Genomic DNA, 17500 nt, shown 5'->3' on the forward strand with positions numbered 1-17500 from the left:
AAAGAGCAAAATCCTGTAAAATCATGTACATGTAAAAGTGCGGACACTTATTTCCAACATGGTCCCTGGTCTTAAAAAACAGGACATACAGTAACACCAATGTTCAGAAACTAATTAAACAAAAGAAAAGACTCCGCCCACTACTCTAGCTTACTCAACAGGATTTAAAACCACTCAGAGAATTCACAGTCTTAATTCCGCCACACTAGCTCTCGTGTCCCGGTCGTGAGCATCCCGAATAAACTGAAAATACTTAGTAAAGTAATTTGGACAAAGGTCATGCAATATTTTATAGACCATGATGAGTTTCAACTGTTGTATATGAATGTGTTGTATGTGACTGTGTGAATGTGTTTATTAAACCATTTATTAAATCGATAAAAAACGTGCTGAAATACAGTAGTTTTGCTCACATTAATTTGGTGTGCGCATTGACAATTAATCTGATTAATTTTGTCCTGCATCATAATCTGAAGCTTTGCAGAGGGACACTGATGGGAAAAAAACATAGTTTTCAAGTCGGCCAGTTCTGGTACTTTAGGGACTGGTAGTGTGTTGGAGTGGATTGGAGCTCCAGTGTCTCTGGGGGGGGGGGGGGCAGGTGGTGCTGTGAGTAGGGAGATAATCGTCCAAACAGATGACCAAGAACCCAACCAGCCCCCCCCCCCCCCCCACACACACACACACACACACACACAAAAATCCGCCCTGCTAAAGCGTCCTTGAATAAGCTCCCTGGGTGGGTGGGTGGGTGCTACTCTGTAGTTCTGACCTCGCTGTCGACAGAGGGGCGACGAGGTCAAAGGAGAATTTGCCACCAGGGATCAATCAATATTGTAATATGCGATACAAAAAGGCCAATTGTGAGGCCTCCACATGGAGACTTGGCATGCGCTTTCATAATCCTTGGCTCTGGGCCAGTGGATTGTAATCCTCATCTCAAGGCATGCACGTGTTCAGAGTCATTATTATTGCGACTCAAAATGGATTTGCGGGGATGTGTGCTGATCCGACTGCTTGAAGAATAAGCAGAGGGGAAAGACTTCCGAAGCAAAACTTCATGGAGGCTAATACTCACACAGGTGAAAAAGCATACTATACAAACTGTAGGCCGTGGAACAATTAATATAGTTATACATACATATACACAGTTAAGGTATCATGTTTCGATTAAAAAAAGAGTGCATCCACTCAAAAGAGGTTGCTTTAAGTGGGTATATACTGTTTATATTGTATTGTATAATCAGAATTAGGGTTAGGGTTAGTGTGTGACTGTTAGGGTTAGGGTTAGTTTGTGACTGTTAGCATGTATGCTGATTGAAAGACTCCAGCCACATAACACAGCTGTCATGTTTTCATTCCGAATTTGCCTCCCATTTGAATCTCCTCACAGTCTACTTTTCGTGGTCTGACCCAAAAACTTTGGGTGCACTGATGCAAATGTGGAATTAGCTCTTTCTTCAATGGAGTTTAATTTGAATCTTAGTGCAGCGTAGACCCACTTCCAAAATACACCCAACTGGTTAAGGCACAGGGAGATACTAAATCTGTGGCGATAAAAGAGAGATCAAGCAGGAAGAGAGAGAGAGAGAGGGCGGGAGAGAGAGAGAGAGAGAGAGAGAGCACTAAAAGATGGTAGAAAAGTTCCCTAAATCTCCTTTTGGGAGGAGGGAGGTAATTATGGAGCTGGAGAGTGAAGAGGAGGAGACATCTTCTCATCTCCCTGTTCCACTCTGATGGAGCAAGGCAGAGCCTGTGATGCAGAGTATGATTAAAAGAGAAGTGCAAATTATATGGGGAGGGACCACACACACACACACAGACACACACACACACACACACACACACACACACACAAAAAAATCACACCCCGGTGTTGAAGTAAGCGGTGCAGTTTTGCGCATGTCGGACCTGTGAGTGCTTCCGTCCATGCGTGTGTGTGTGTGTGTGTGTGCGCGTGTGCATGTGTGCCACGGCGCCTTCTGTCTCCACTCTCACTTCCTTGTACGAACCGGGGGCTAGGGGCCTATGCTAAAAATCTCATCCACACACATCCCATGCTCAAACACAGTCACTTATAGAAGTGGCTGCACCGTTTAAAAAGTACACTCGTTCACACACACACACACACACACACACAGAACACACACAGAGGGACACACAAGAGTACAAACCGCACACAAAGACAGACATATAGATTCACGTCATCATATTGCAAACCTGGAGTGAGCAAACATATGTCAGACATATGTCACACATGTTCACAAAGGCGCTTCTTGCTGCACATGGATTTATGATTTTTTTTTTAACTCTCCAGGGAAATGATCATTTATGGAGCAGTGACAACATCTCCTGCATAAATCAAATAGATAAGGGCTCCAGTGTCTCAAAGATAATACGTGAGCTTATCTGCATGCTGAGATAATTTATGTCAGGCAAAAAAAAAGAAAAGAAAAAAGATAGATTTCTCTCTCTGGTTCTCTCTCCCTCACAGTCAATTAAAGAGGCTTTACTGACATGATACATCTGTGACGGCTGCTCAGATAACGCTGATGACTCTCTCTCTCCAACCCTGATACCTCATACCTACTGTATTAATATATGAAGAATTTAGTTTTAGATAAACGATCAAAGTAGATCAATTAACGAAACAGTTCACTCTCAACTTTATGGTCAGTTTCACTCGTTTCTACTGTGCAAGTGTCTCGACATCAGCTACAACATGACAAAGCACATGTTCACACTGTTTTACTATTTTTATAGAAAAAAATGCTGCCCCAAATGCATTTTCTGCTTATATATAGAAAGAGCGATCTGCATGATGTTCACTTTGCCTCCATAACGTCTTGCTGCAGCAGCTGCCACTGTCAGCAAACACTACAGTACTTATGTCCAACTCTAAAACCCTCAGCAGAAGCTCCCCCAGCACAGCCTATGTACTGTGTGACGGTTTCACATCCCCACTGCACCTTCCCTTTGCTTTATGTACCGTAGTTTGTTTATATGCTTTGATTCTTATCTTGTCTTCTGTTTTGCTCTCAGGACTCTGGGAGGGCAAATTGGCTAATCGGCTAATTGGAGTGCACCTGGGCCCGGTGCTCACTCCAGCTTTAAGACTCCGCCCTCCTGGCTGAGGTTTTAGTTTTGATTTCATTCCTTTCTTCTCCCCACCCTGCACTCATCTCAACATTTTGGTTAATCCATGCAACACCCTTCACACACTACACTCATCCACACATGCTTTACACCACTGACTTTACCGATTCTCACATGTCATGGTTTATTTAGTTTGGTTTGGTTTGGGTTTAATAAATAAATATATTATGTTTTGAAGTTACAACTGCGTTTCCCTTGTCTTTTGTTATGCCTCTTGGTTCCCCTAGGCCAGGGTCATAACAACTGCACTCAGAGTTTGGTTGATTTCCGGTTTTTACCAGTCCCCTCACGTGAACGGTCCGGTATTCACAACTACCAAGTGGTGAATACCGGACCGTTCACGTGGATTTATGTCATATTCACGGTAAACACGAGCCCACTTGAAGGGCCCATTAATCACCGATGATTCATCGGTGATTTATGACATCACTGTCCTCTTCCTCCGTACTCTGTGTGGGGCTTGATCAGTCATCTTTATTTTCAGAGGGGAAGAAAAGCAAGAAAATGTATAATACAGTCTCAGTTGTTACTTAAATGTCCAAACACCAGCAATTTTGTGTGCTACAGGTAAAATGAACAGTAGTTTCACACAGACTACTGTAGGTGAAATTAACAGTATAGTCTCACACACTCAGACTACATAGTCAATTAACAGTAGTCTCATACTAAATTTGACTGCAAGGTCCTTGACGGCCAGTTGCACCAACAGGGCTTAAGACTGGGTATAAGCTAAGTCGGTCATAACTTTACGACCTAACAGCTACGCCGGTTGACTGGACGGTTGGAAGGTTTCATGGGCTCCAGAAGACCAATAACACCATTGTTATCCCTGAAGGAGCCCCAGAGGTACACTGTCCCGTCATCTGTGAGTGCAGCTGTGTGGCTGTCCCCAGTAGACACCTGAACCACCTTCGACTCCATCAGCACCTTCCCTGGAACCGTCATGGAGGACTCCCCTGATGTGTCCCGACCAAGGGCACCCTCGTCGTTGCAACCAAATGTGTAGACACTGCCAGTGTCACTAGTCGTGTTTCCATTACTCTCAGAAATGCGCAAAATCTATATATCGCAATAGAAAGTGGGTAATGGAAACACGTAAATTTCGAAAAACCTCCCAAATATCGCAAAAAGTTTTTGCGCTCTCATGAGGTGGTTTTTCAGACGTGTCGATATAGCAGTTTATCGCAAAAGTGTAATGGAAACACATTTTTCGCATTTGCATGTCATGTGACCCATCTTCCCCTTTGGAAACGGAGCGGAAAATGAAAGGAAAATGAGGGAGAAACGGTTCGATAAGCCGTGGCAAAACCTCCGCAGCAAGTGGAAAACTTTTAAGCAACGCTACCTAGCAGAAAGACGAGTGTTGTGCAAAAGCGGAGCTGGGGAAAATAGATCATGTTTAATGACAGAAATCGCTCCATGGTGACAGGCTGCCTGTCTGTGTGCGCGCAGTTGTAGGCTACCTTTTTTCCTCTGCCTCTCGCGCTCACTGCATTCACTGCAGCCAGCAATATGTTGACACTCATTTTCTTTTGAATTGATAATCAGGCTCGTTTATATGCGTTGTAACTTCATGTTGTGATTTGCATTGAGCATGCAGGGGACGGGATTTGGGGCAGATCCCCGTGCGTAATCACTGTGGCAGCTGCTGCAACGGGGAATTTCGTTCAGGTGTGTGCGCCGTCACTCAAACTTAACTTCAATGGAAACGCCTACAAGTCGCAATTGTACATTGTCGAAATTGTAGAAATATCGCAATTATTTTGCGAAAAACTGTAATGGAAACACAGCTACTGAGGCAGACGGTGTACATGCCTCCAGCTATCACTTGCACAATGGCTTCCGGTAGGGTCACCAGGGCTGGCTTCTTCCTCATTTTGATGTAGTCTCCTAGACCCAGCTGTCCATCATCACCCATGCCCAGCACAAGAACCTGACCCGCCTCCTTCTCATGACTCCTGTGGGACACTTTCAGTTTCTTTTGGTCTTTATCATCTTCCAATTTAACGTCAGACTTCCTCTTGCCGGCGGTCTTTTTAGCAGGCATGACAGCAACAGACTGAAAGGTTTAGAAGTTTGTAGCTAGTTAACGCAAGTGAACGTGTGTGTTCATTGACTTATCTTGAATAAAATGCAACCAAAAGCAACCAGTCCTACTTATAGTAGTTGAATAGTTCCAAAAAAAAAAAAAAAAAAGTTTGTGTAGGTCTGATTGGAGTCATATATTGTATTTATAATGTTTATTATTTTGTGTCAGTGTGTTGGCACTGGAAACAATTGTTGTATTTAAAATGTGTCTGAATAATCCCGTAAGGGATGGGCTGCGTGCCAGACACGAAAATAAAATATTCATTCATTCATATAGCCTCTGCAGGGAAGGATTTATGACATCACTGATGATGTCACAATTAGAGGTCCCGGGTCCTAGGGTCCGAGTAGACCCGTGAAGACCTCTAGTCACAATGTCTGATATCATAACTCACTGATAATGTCACACGGTGATTAAGGATTTATGACATCACTGATGATGTCATGGACATTGTGACATCATCAGTGATGTCATAAATCCTTCCCTGCAGAGGCTATAAGTAGGACTGGTTGCTTTTGGTTGCATTTTATTCAAGATAAGTCAACGAACACACAAGATGTCTGAGGAAATGCGCCAAGAGGAGGAGGCTGAGACCTTTGCCTTCCAGGCAGAGATTGCTCAGCTTATGTCCCTGATTATCAACACCTTCTATTCCAACAAGGAGATCTTCCTCAGGGAATTGATCTCCAATGCTTCTGATGCTTTGGACAAAATCCGCTATGAAAGCCTAACAGACCCCACCAAGCTGGACAGTGGCAAGGAGCTAAAGATCGTCATCATCCCCAATGTAGCTGAGCGCACTCTGACCCTCATCGACACTGGAATTGGCATGACCAAAGCCGACCTGATCAACAACCTGGGTACCATCGCCAAGTCTGGCACCAAGGCCTTCATGGAGGCCCTGCAGGCTGGAGCTGACATCTCTATGATCGGTCAGTTTGGTGTGGGTTTCTACTCCTCCTACCTGGTTGCTGAGAAGTTGGTTGTCATCACCAAACACAATGACGACGAGCAGTACACCTGGGAGTCCTCTGCCGGAGGCTCATTCACAGTCAAGGTCGACAGAGGGGAGCCCATTGGCCGCGGAACCAAGGTTATTCTCCACCTCAAGGAGGACCAGTCAGAGTACATTGAGGAGAAGAGGGTCAAGGAAGTTGTCAAGAAGCACTCTCAGTTCATTGGATACCCCATCACCCTGTTTGTAGAGAAGGAGCGCGACAAGGAGATCAGCGATGATGATGCCGAAGAGGAGAAGGCAGAGGAGGAGAAAGAGGATGCTGAGGACAAGCCAAAGATCGAGGACATGGGCTCTGATGAAGAGGAGGACTCCAAAGACAAGGACAAGAAGAAGAAAAGGACGATCAAGGAGAAGTACATCGACCAGGAGGAGCTGAACAAGACCAAGCCCATTTGGACCAGGAACCCTGACGACATCACCAAGGAGGAGTATGGAGATTTCTACAAGAGTTTGACCAATGACTGGGAGGATCACCTTTCCGTCAAGCACTTCTCAGTGGAGGGCCAGCTCGAGTTCAGGGCCTTGCTCTTCATTCCCAGCCGCGTGCCCTTCGACCTCTTTGAGAAGAAAAAGAAGAACAACATCAAGCTCTACGTCAGGAGAGTCTTCATTATGGACAGCTGTGAGGAGCTCATTCCAGAGTACCTGAACTTTGTACGTGGCGTGGTCGACTCTGAGGACCTGCCCCTCAACATCTCCAGAGAGATGCTGCAGCAGAGCAAGATCCTCAAGGTCATCCGCAAGCACATTGTCAAGAAGTGTCTGGAGCTCTTCGCCGAGCTGGCCGAGGACAAGGAGAACTACAAGAAGTTCTATGATGGCTTTTCCAAGAATCTCAAGCTGGGTATCCATGAGGACTCTCAGAACCGTAAGAAGCTGTCTGAGCTGATGCGCTACCACAGCTCCCAATCTGGAGACGAGATGACCTCCCTCACAGAGTATCTCACCCGCATGAAGGGAAACCAGAAGTCCATCTACTACATCACTGGTGAGAGTAAGGATCAGGTGGCCAACTGCGCCTTCGTGGAGCGTGTACGCAAGCACGGCTTTGAGGTCCTGTACATGACGGAGCCCATTGATGAGTACTGCATCCAGCAGCTGAAGGAGTTTGATGGCAAGAGCCTAGTCTCCGTCACCAAAGAGGCCCTGGAGCTTCCAGAGGATGAGGAGGAGAAGAAAAAGATGGAGGAGGACAAGACCAAGTTCGAAAACCTCTGCAAGCTCATGAAGGAGATCCTCGACAAGAAAGTAGAGAAGGTGACTGTGTCCAACAGACTGGTGTCCTCCCCTTGCTGCATCGTAACGAGCACTTATGGCTGGACTGCCAACATGGAGAGGATCATGAAGGCCCAGGCACTCAGGGACAACTCCACCATGGGCTACATGATGGCCAAGAAACATTTGGAGATCAACCCCGACCACCCCATCATGGAGACGCTCCGGCAGAAGGCCGACGTCGACAAGAACGACAAGGCCATGAAGGACCTGGTCATCCTGCTGTTCGAAACCGCCCTGCTGTCCTCAGGCTTCTCCCTGGATGACCCACAGACCCACACCAACCGCATCTACAGGATGATCAAACTCGGACTGGGTATTGATGACGACGACGTGACCACAGAAGCCCCAGATGTGATTCCTCCACTGGAAGGTGATGACGATGTTTCACGCATGGAACAAGTGGATTAAAACCGCCTCAGATTTAACCTTTTATCTTCTTTTTTCCCCGATTGTACATCTGTAACTAGGGGAACCTGGTATTGCCATTTGCTCAAAATAAATAAATAAAAATAAAACAAATAAGTATAAGATATCATTCATGTCCACAAATAAATATAAGATATCATTCATGTCCGTCCGATGGATGAGTGTTGCCCTCATGTGTAGAGCGTTAGTTACCTCGGCAGGAAATGTGGTTTTTCATTTTGCTGTATATGGTTCATGGTGAGTGTTGGTGACAAACACAAAGTACCCCGTTGCACTGAGTTAAAAAAAAATTACTTGTAAGATGTAGTTTCTTAAAACAGACGGTTGGCACTCGCAACGCTTCTGCCTAAAACGTCTATACTTCAAGCTGGGAAAACTTGGTCAAAACAGAAAGGGAAACTCATGGAAAATAATGAGCGATGATAGGGGTGGCCCGGATGTCCCGCCTAAAGGCAGATGATTCGAGAAATATCGTATTTCTCCAATCAGCTGCATCGGTTCGAACTTCCTCCGGTCTGAAGCGTGTGGGCGTGAATTACAGACTGCTACAGCTCCATTCACAGACTGTAGAATAGAGACAGTCTGGCTTGAGAGACTAGATAAGGTGCGAACATGGGAAATGGTACATTTCAGTATGAGATGTTCTGGAGACAGTTTGGGTGGTTCTGCTCACTGCACGCTGCATGGAGAGAGGACTGCATTCCTTTGCCTCAGTCAAGGCTTATCTGTATTCAGTCTTTGTTTTGCAAAAAGTTAAAAGATGTAATACCTTAAAATTAAAAATAAATAAGTATTACTGGTAAAGTGAACTGCTCAGTCAAAGTGATTAAACCAGAGAGCTCTGCAAACAAGTGATGTCATCAGTGATGTTGCTAGAGCAATTGTGATGTCATCGGTGAAGTCATCAGTGATGTCACTCGAGCAATCATGATGTCAGTGGTGATGTCATCAGTGATGTCACTCAAGCAATTGTGATGTCATCGGTGATTATTATGATTATCGTTATTAGACTGCGGTTTATCTGGCCTGCACAAAGGGGATATAGCTCAGTGGTAGAGTGCATGTTTAGCATGTATGAGGTTCTGGGTTCAATCACCAGCTTAACAATTTCTTTCCTACACTAGCTAGATGCTGTCTGTTGAGGCTAAGGAGAGGAGAGGCAAGGAGAGCGATTTTATTTCAGGCATGCCACACGTGCGTGCGGGCGCAGCGGCAATGAGCTGCTTTCTCCATAGTTGTTGTGAGCGTTTGTTGAGCCGCAGCTATTGCGGTTTATTTTTTAGATAAAGATTTCTGCCATATTTATTTACGCGGGAGGCTCTCTATTTTTAACCCTTTCTCCCGCTGTGCTCCTGATCGGTAATTTCTCCCGCTAATCTCCCGATTTCATAGTGATACAACTCAAATGGGTGTTTAACAGTTTCTGTAATATGCCCAGACTGTAGCATATGTGTGGTGGTACCTGGCAACCCAGAGCCAAACGAGCCTGCCTGCTCATCACTGCGCTCGCTCAAGCTCTCAGGTGAAGTGCTCTGCCATACAGTCAATGGACTCAACTTGCTTTGCCACTGAAAATGGATGAAACACGTCCCAAGAAGAAGAAATACGCTTCCAAATTTCAGTCCACTTGTGAGACCTTCCCGTTTGTTTCTAACCACTAGCCCCATCAGCAAACACCATGCGTTTTGCAAGCTATGTCGGGCTAACTTTAGCATAGAACAAAAACATAGGGAAAAACAATGTTAGCAAACATGCCAAACACAAACAAGTTGTGGAAACACAGAGGGGGACTGCTAATGAGAGGTGTGTCGGAGGCTGAGCAAGTCAGCAAGGAAGATGGTGAAAATTGTGATGTTTGATGTTTTGATCACATCTTTTGTACATTTTATATGTTTATTTTATTATTATTTATTTTACTGTGAGCTATGAATTTAAGACAAATAAAAGTAATTTACTTTACATCATTGTATTTATTCTATTAATTTGTGGTGTAGGGTTATATGGGGTGGGGGGGGACGTTGAGGCTACGCCGTTCACGATAGGTAGGCATATCGCCCCGCTAGACTACATGTAGCCATAACCAACCAGATGATCAGATCCACATTTAGGGCAAGGCTGAAAAAATGTGTAGCCCCACTGAGGTGATTGTGCCCAAAGTTGAAGTTCAAGTCCACAGTGCCATCAATATGCAAGTCTTTGTCGCATCACCTACGTATATTGGGACTCAAATCAAGCTGAAGTGCAGGACTCGAGCACTACAATACTGATACCATCCACTAAACTACTGCTACAAAAGCAGCAGTGATTCTAGTGATATTAACCCATTGATACCTGATGCAGCATTTGCGCGTATATCCCTCATTTGTGTGCGAATCCCTTTAAGACCGCGAACCGCGTTAGGTATCAATGGGTTAATACATACTATATATATTTTACCATTTCACCTACAGTAAAATCCCCAATTACCTTGACTGACTTTCTCATAGTATGCAAACTAGACAGTACATTATTAACAAAGCAGATGAGTGAGGATTGACAGAGGGGATGTAGCTCAGTGGTAGAGCGCATGCTTTGCACGCGCAGGCCAGCCGCGTATTGTTGTAGCAGATTGATAGCCAATGAAATGGCCAGGATTTTCACGTGACATAGGCTACAGTGTTAGAACGCTGAGTATGTAATCTTCCAACTCTTGGCAGGAGAGACACGGGTTCGAATCTCACCTGGGGGCACACCTTTTTATGATGTAAAGGTTTATTTACCCCACCTCAAACAATTGTCATGCAACATTGCTGATAACTAAAACATGTTTTTAGCATTAACATTAACAACAGTTGATTTAATTTTAATACAGAAATATCAACTATTACATGATTCACACTGCAGTTTGCTGGAAGAGGATGCAGATGACAGGTGCAAATGAAGTCAGGCACTTTTCTGCTCCCAGTTGAAGTTTTCAATAAAATGTCACATGAGGCAGCTTAGCCTAATATCTACATCAGTTCAGTAGTTTAGTTTGAAATGTGTAGTGGCTATAGCATTTTTTGTACAGATAATTGTAGAGGAAGGCCCAAAGTATAGCATGTAATAGCATAATTATTACACTGCATGAATCATATTGATACTGTACTCAAAACTGTTGCATTAAAAATTTGATAAACAACCTATTTGACCTATTATTCTTGAAAACAAGCTGAGCAATGCCCTTGAAGATGAAATCAAGTGAAACAAATTATTTCCTTAAAATCAATGTTTTATTAAATCCACCCACATACATACACACATACCATATATACAAGCAGATAAAGTGAATTGGATTAATCACCACACAATATACACACAGTAGCAATTTACCGGGCTCCATTTAGATCCCATGTGATAAGATGGACATTTTGGCATATCAAGGACCCCTAATTCATTCACATTAGAGCCACAGACCCCCATTTGATGAGATTCTGTCTCTCGGGCCCAAATCTGAGAATATGTTTTACTGTCAGATATGATTTTGTCAATCTGTAGTACTGTTGGTAGAGAGATAACAGTGAAACTATGATCAACACAATAATTCTTCTACATTCTCTCATTGTATCAACTTCTTGTAAATTAAATAATGCAGAAATTTATAACAAATGATCATTTTGCTAGAGACCCACTGAAACCCTTTCAAGACCCGCTCGTGGTCCCATGTCAATTCAAGCACTTTCAGGGCAATGAGAGCAGATGGTTGCCCTCATGAGGCGGCTCCACCCGCTATGCCGACCACCCGCAATGCCGACATTAGGTTTAGGCGTGGGGGCTGGGAGAGGTTAGCTCCAGCCGGTCCACCGACACACCTCGCTCAGCTGGTTCTGCTTGTGGGCTATCGGCATTGCAGGCTGTCGGTACTGCGGGCTGTCGGCACATAGACGGGGCACCCATGAGGCGGAGTGGAGCAGAGCTGAACAGAAAAACGTCTCTTTTAGGGATGCACACAATTAATCGAAGCTCGATTACTCGCTCGCATTTACTCAAGCATGTGAAAATGTACTCGATCAAAACAACAACAAAAGCAACGTGCATTTGTGCATTCTGCCAGTAGAACGGTGTTTTCAAATCATTTTTCAATGATCCTCCAGAGGGCGCAATGATATCACTGTAACAGACTGCGTGGCTCTGTGTTTGTCACCTCAAGAGTTGAACAGGATGTGTATGGGGAATGAGAGTGAAGCTTCCGTTGTTGACGAGCGTACTAGTTGTCTGAGAATAAATGTGGAAGCGTGTTATAACGTTACAGCCTGACTCTCTCGTTAATTTTTTTATTAACAAAGTGTAAGTAATAGGCGGACCCGAACACTCGTCTACATCACTATAGCCCTTTTCAGACAAGCCATAAGATGCTCTGTCACTTGAACAGCGTTCATTCGGATTAATTGGCTGGCTCCTCTTCCTCAAACCTGGAGCAACCCACCATCAACTCAAAGAGGAAGAGTTGCGACGCGCGGCCAGCAGAAAAAATAACCCAATCGATCTGCGGTGTTATAGAAAAAGACATGATGCCTATCTGTGATTGGGTGTACACCTACAACAACTGGATCCTAGTCTCACCTGGACTCGAGCTGAGCAACTCAGCATCAGCGTTTAAGCGACGCACGGCGAGCAGAAAAAAAGAAAATCTGCGGTCAGCGAGCCCCTGTTGGACCTAGGCAGCGGCCGTGGCGCGGATTCTGGGCAAATGTTGACATGTCTAAAAGTTATGCCTCTACATTTCTATATGTTTCATAGCATAGGCTATGCTATGCAATGCTGTGAGAAACATACAATATGTTGCTGCTGTATAAAAAAAGGTTTTATTGATGAAAAAACGCATTTGGTATTGTTTCGACAATTTTGTGTTTTTAATTACAATTAATCGATTGATTGATCCTTAACGTTATCAATGATCGATTCCGGAATTTGTGGAAAATGTGCATCCCTAGTCCCTTTTCATTTCGGGGCCCATGTCAGTCAATCCAGCTCCGGTCCACTCCGCCATCCACTCTGTGTCTTGTGTGAGATATCAGGAGACAATGAATATCACAACAGCATCATCTCATTTCAGGTATTAAAAGATTTTTGGTTTACATGAGTGATTGTAATGTGTAGATGAAACAAATCCGACAGCTCGTTATCGAAAATAATGCGCTCTGACAGCAGCGCAAGTCACTGTTCTCATTCAGTGTAGACTGAAGCCTATGCTATAGCCTGATGACACGGATGTCTAATTTATGATCCTGTCATGCCCACTGCCTCCTAGTCTCTCTCTCTCTTTCTTTCTGTATGTGTGTGTGTGGTGTGTGTGATCGCAGGATTGGAGCCACTTGCATCCAGTTAGTCGCTCCAGTCTAAAAACTGTCTTTTAAGATTCTACAAATCCTGTTCACTTCTGCCTACCTGTTCTAACCTGTTCCTGTCTCTGCTCAGATCACCATCGGACTTGACTCCTGCTCCTCTGCCAGCCAGCCTACCTGCCAGCCAGCTCCATCTGGCACATGCCACTCCTGAACATTTATTAAAACACCCTGTTACCTTGCAATTGCCTCAGCCTCTGCTTCTGCATTTGTCCGCTCACCTTGGCTTAACAGATCCGACATGCGTTATTATTCATATCCCACTATGGAAACGCACTCCAGTTAGAACAGGCTCGAAGGAAAAGGGCGTTACGTCGTAGCCTATAGGCCTATTGTGTCTTTCGGAGCGTTGCAGAAATTTTATAATAAAAAATGTAATAATAACATAATTTACTGCAGTGACCTGTTTTAAAGCACATGACGGATAGTGCAGCTACTGTAGGAGTGGTTTGTGATAGATCTAAAAGAAATGTGTTTGTGCCCTTATAGCTTAATGACAATCTTAGCTGCTGAAAAATGCCTGTAACATAGGCTACCTCACCTGTGCGTAAAGCTGCCTGCGTCACACAGCCTGCACTTCATATCATCCTCACAACCAATCTATTATCCATCTGACTGGTCATGATCTTCAATAACAGTCATAACAATTGATCAGAGTTCATTATCAGAGAGTCATGTTACTCTCACAGGCGGCGCTAATAATGTTCCGTAAATGATCAATGAAAAAAATCCTGTATTCTTGATGATTTCACTGTAGAAACTTGGAAACTGCATGCTGGTGGATGCGTGCATGGAGAGACAGGGCGGTGAGGGGCGCACAGCACAGACCCTGATAGAAAAAGTGAATCACCTTTGTAGCGAGACTTGGGTTGGCCACAGGAGAGGCATGTCTGAGGTGGCTGTTGCAGCTGCTGCTTCTCCAAGCTGGTGTGGACCATCTTCTCAACAGCAGGAGCAGCCTGTGCTAGGGGATTGGTGATGCAGGGGGCAGAAGTGTGACTGGGACACATGCAGCTTTAGTAGTGACAGTCATCTGTGGTGGAGGCAGGCCAGGCTGTAATAGAAGTAGGGATGAAATTATTACCGGTTTACTGATAAACCATGGTCAAATTCCTGATGATAGTATTACTGTTTCAAATTTTAATGATCAATAAAACCAAAGTTTGATTACAGCGCTTTGAAAAAGACTGTAAATACTGTGTCACTGGCTCCCCTGGCCAGTGACACTTAAGAATCGACTAGGTGACAACCAAGTATAGTTTGGTGACAAGCTGGAGAGACAGTTGACGGTCGGAGAGACAACATCCGGTACGGGATGGGATTAGCACCCGATCCTGGCTCTCTCGTGAGGGAGAAATCCACAAACGCTACGGATTAGCCTCCTGAAAATCTGTGCAAAGATCGGTGCGGCCTGGGGTACTTCAGGCTAGAGTGAGGTGCTCGCCGCAGGCGAATGACGTGCAGCGCACAGGCCTGTCTTCTCTCTGCCCTCTCAGGGTGACAACAACCTTGTCACCCTGATGAAGGCCTGTGTGCCGCAACGCGTCGGTCATGTCATGGTGTCTTTGGGTAATTTATAAACAAAATTAATTCTGTTCTTTTTCTATTGATTTTTTTTGTACTGTTATTTTTACATTGAAGTCAACGGCGAGTGGCTTGTGTTTTCCCCCTAAAAGGGGCGCAGCGCCTTGACGTTTTGCAAAGTACCCAGATTTGCTGGTCTGGTCTATCCAGACGCAGGTTGCACGTCTGAGTTTTCTAAATAAAACTTGGTGAAATTATTACAGTGAATGCATTTCATCATTATCATTTTATTTTGGCCACTATAATCGTGATATGAAATGTTATCTCTTACCCTTTCATCTCTAGGGGGAAGCAAAGCAGGCTCTTGTGGAGGCAGGGCATAGCTGTAGTGGAGGCAGGCCAGGCTGTGGTGGAGGCTTTTCGTCCATAAAGATGACTTCTGCACATAAAACAAAATACATTGTATACTGTGTTTTGCATTCTAATGAAAGCCTATGTTCCACATTGTGTTTTTGTTGAACACAGGGTTTCTTCACATTTTCAAATAAAAAAATTCCATGTTCTCCAGACCTTTATTTTGCCCCTGCTACCTAGGTTATATCAGTATAGATGAAGATTGTTCTTCACAGGCAGATATATCAGAATGTGTGTGTGTGTGTGTGTCTCAGTAGATAATTACAACCCGTACAGTCTGCTATACTGTACAGTTTGTATACTGTAAACAACCTAGGGGTTATGCTAATCAGATGATACTCTTTTTAGTTACACAGAAAGGCAGACAAGCTAGCACTACAAACTGTACAGTCTGCTATACTGTACAGTTTGTATACTGTAAACAACCTAGGGGTTATGCTAATCAGATGATACTCTTTTTAGTTACACAGAAAGACATGACTGTAATCCAACCACAAGCTATTGAGAAAGAAACGCACCTCAACACTGCCCATAATGATCCAGCTGCTACATACTGTACATGCCAATAACGTTTCAGACGATCTGAAAGCATTAATGTTATCTACTACCCTTAACTACACTACTGTGTGAAACGATAGCATTACCTATAAATATTTTCGCCCCCCCCCCCCCCCCCCCCCCCCCCTCCTAACTAACGCGACGTTAACTAACGCCAATGCACAGCGCGATGCTGTCTAGGTCAAAACAACATGAGTCTAATCAATAAAATGTTATATCATTACAAATTGAATCATAAATTACTTACTTGACGTAATTATTCCCTAAAGGAGTTTCTCTGCCACCCTCCGCCATCTTGAAGACAGCTGAGATGCAACGAAAGGCAAAACTACGGTGGTCACCGTGCTCATGCGCAAACAGAGTTTGAGCCCAATACACAATGAATGGAAAATGGATCAGCTGGTGTTTAGCAGAATTATTCTCGGCGGCCGCGCGCATGAGGCCCTGGGTTCGATCCCCAGCATCTCCACCTCTTGTGTTCCACTGTAACTGTTGGTAGAGCAGGCTCAGTTGGTTTCTAACTACCGTCACAATTTCTTTTGGAGTTTTATTCAATCTACTTAACGTCACCAAACTCATTTACTGTACACCTATCTTCCTCCATCCTACTCTTCCACATAGCTGTTACCAGGGTGGGAATTACACAGAGGACATGCAGGCCATGGCCTCCGTTGCCCCTCCCACTGGCCGTGATGCCCTGAGATCCATAAGGCCACCTTGGCAGTGCCCTGCTACCAGCCTGCTTACTGTCAGTTGTTTTAAAAGCATCATTGGTCTCAATTTAATGTACAGTAGCCCGATGTAAAGGATGTGTTAATGGCTCATTTTAACACACATTTCAGAAGAAGAAGAAATCGCTCTTCACGATGTCAATAGAGCAGTGGTCTTTGTGCCCTTTCTTGTGCCCTAAAAGAATTGTGGCGCAGAAGAAAAAGTTATTATGCCAGGGTTGCCAAGTTAATTGGCAACAAGGACAATGACGTGACTGTCACATCATTGGGACTCAGTCAATCAGGCTGAAATCAGAGTGCTTGGTCCCTTGGAGGAGTCCAGGTGGGTGTATTCATCGTCAAATTAAGGCCAAAGCCCTGTGATATCTCTACCGATTCTTCAGTTGCATCTCCAAAACACGGCAACAGTAAACATGTGTTCCCCTATGAATGATGCAGACCCCCCTCTTATCCAATCAGGAACACATATACCTTGTTTTGACCTGTCATTCTAGCGCCCCCCTTGGAACAGTCAGTGTCATTTCGAAAATGCAATGCGTGAGACGCGTGATTTCTCCAAGTTGCATCAAACCCCCAACCTGATTTCATCATTGGAATAAAGGACAGACTAGTCTGCATTGTCACCAGCTAAAGAAAAAGGCTATTACAACGAGTTTCATGGGGGAAGAATGTCAGTTTGAATTAAAGGGGATTTATTTTTGAAAATCTAATGTAAAATAAAGGGGGGCATTTTTTGAAAATCTACGTTATTATCAAAATAATGGTAGTAAACACCAAACGCACACATGCTTGCTCGTTAATAGCAATTACAAACAACTCTGCCTTGACTGTTCCATCCTTCAACATCAGTCAATGCATTTGTGTTATTGAACAGTGTGCAGAGATCATATGGAGATGAAAATGAACATACATGGCGCAAAACAACATTGTCTTTGGTTTAGCC

The 17500-nt window shown here is 44.3% G+C and overlaps 2 protein-coding genes and 1 long non-coding RNA gene across 4 annotated transcripts in view; 1 reads left to right on the forward strand and 2 right to left on the reverse strand.

Moving 5' to 3' along the window:
- m1ap (meiosis 1 associated protein) overlaps positions 1 to 17500 on the reverse strand; it is a gene marked incomplete at both ends in the record, with an annotated part of 66398 nt that overhangs the window by 30785 nt on the left and 18113 nt on the right. The gene's annotated exons all lie outside the window — the stretch shown is intronic.
- On the forward strand, positions 5802 to 7949 carry LOC310779957 (heat shock protein HSP 90-beta-like; the record flags this gene model as incomplete). Of its 2 annotated transcripts, XM_083640487.1 has the most annotated exons (2): positions 5804 to 6017; positions 6162 to 7949. In XM_083640487.1, the coding sequence occupies 2 exons, from the start codon at positions 5814 to 5816 to the stop codon at positions 7947 to 7949; spliced, it is 1992 nt and encodes a 663-aa protein (XP_083496613.1). The 2 variants fall into 2 exon arrangements, with proteins under 2 accessions (XP_083496612.1, XP_083496613.1); XM_083640486.1 differs by having other exon boundaries at positions 5802 to 7949.
- On the reverse strand, positions 11214 to 16137 carry LOC310779966. The gene is made up of 3 exons (XR_014552883.1): positions 16074 to 16137; positions 15186 to 15293; positions 11214 to 14384 (listed from the first exon to the last, which is right to left on the reverse strand). It is a non-coding gene; the product is annotated as an uncharacterized lncRNA (long non-coding RNA).

Source organism: Poromitra crassiceps, assembly GCF_964638095.1.
Source record: "Poromitra crassiceps genome assembly, chromosome: 7".
Classification (NCBI taxonomy): domain Eukaryota; kingdom Metazoa; phylum Chordata; class Actinopteri; order Beryciformes; family Melamphaidae; genus Poromitra; species Poromitra crassiceps.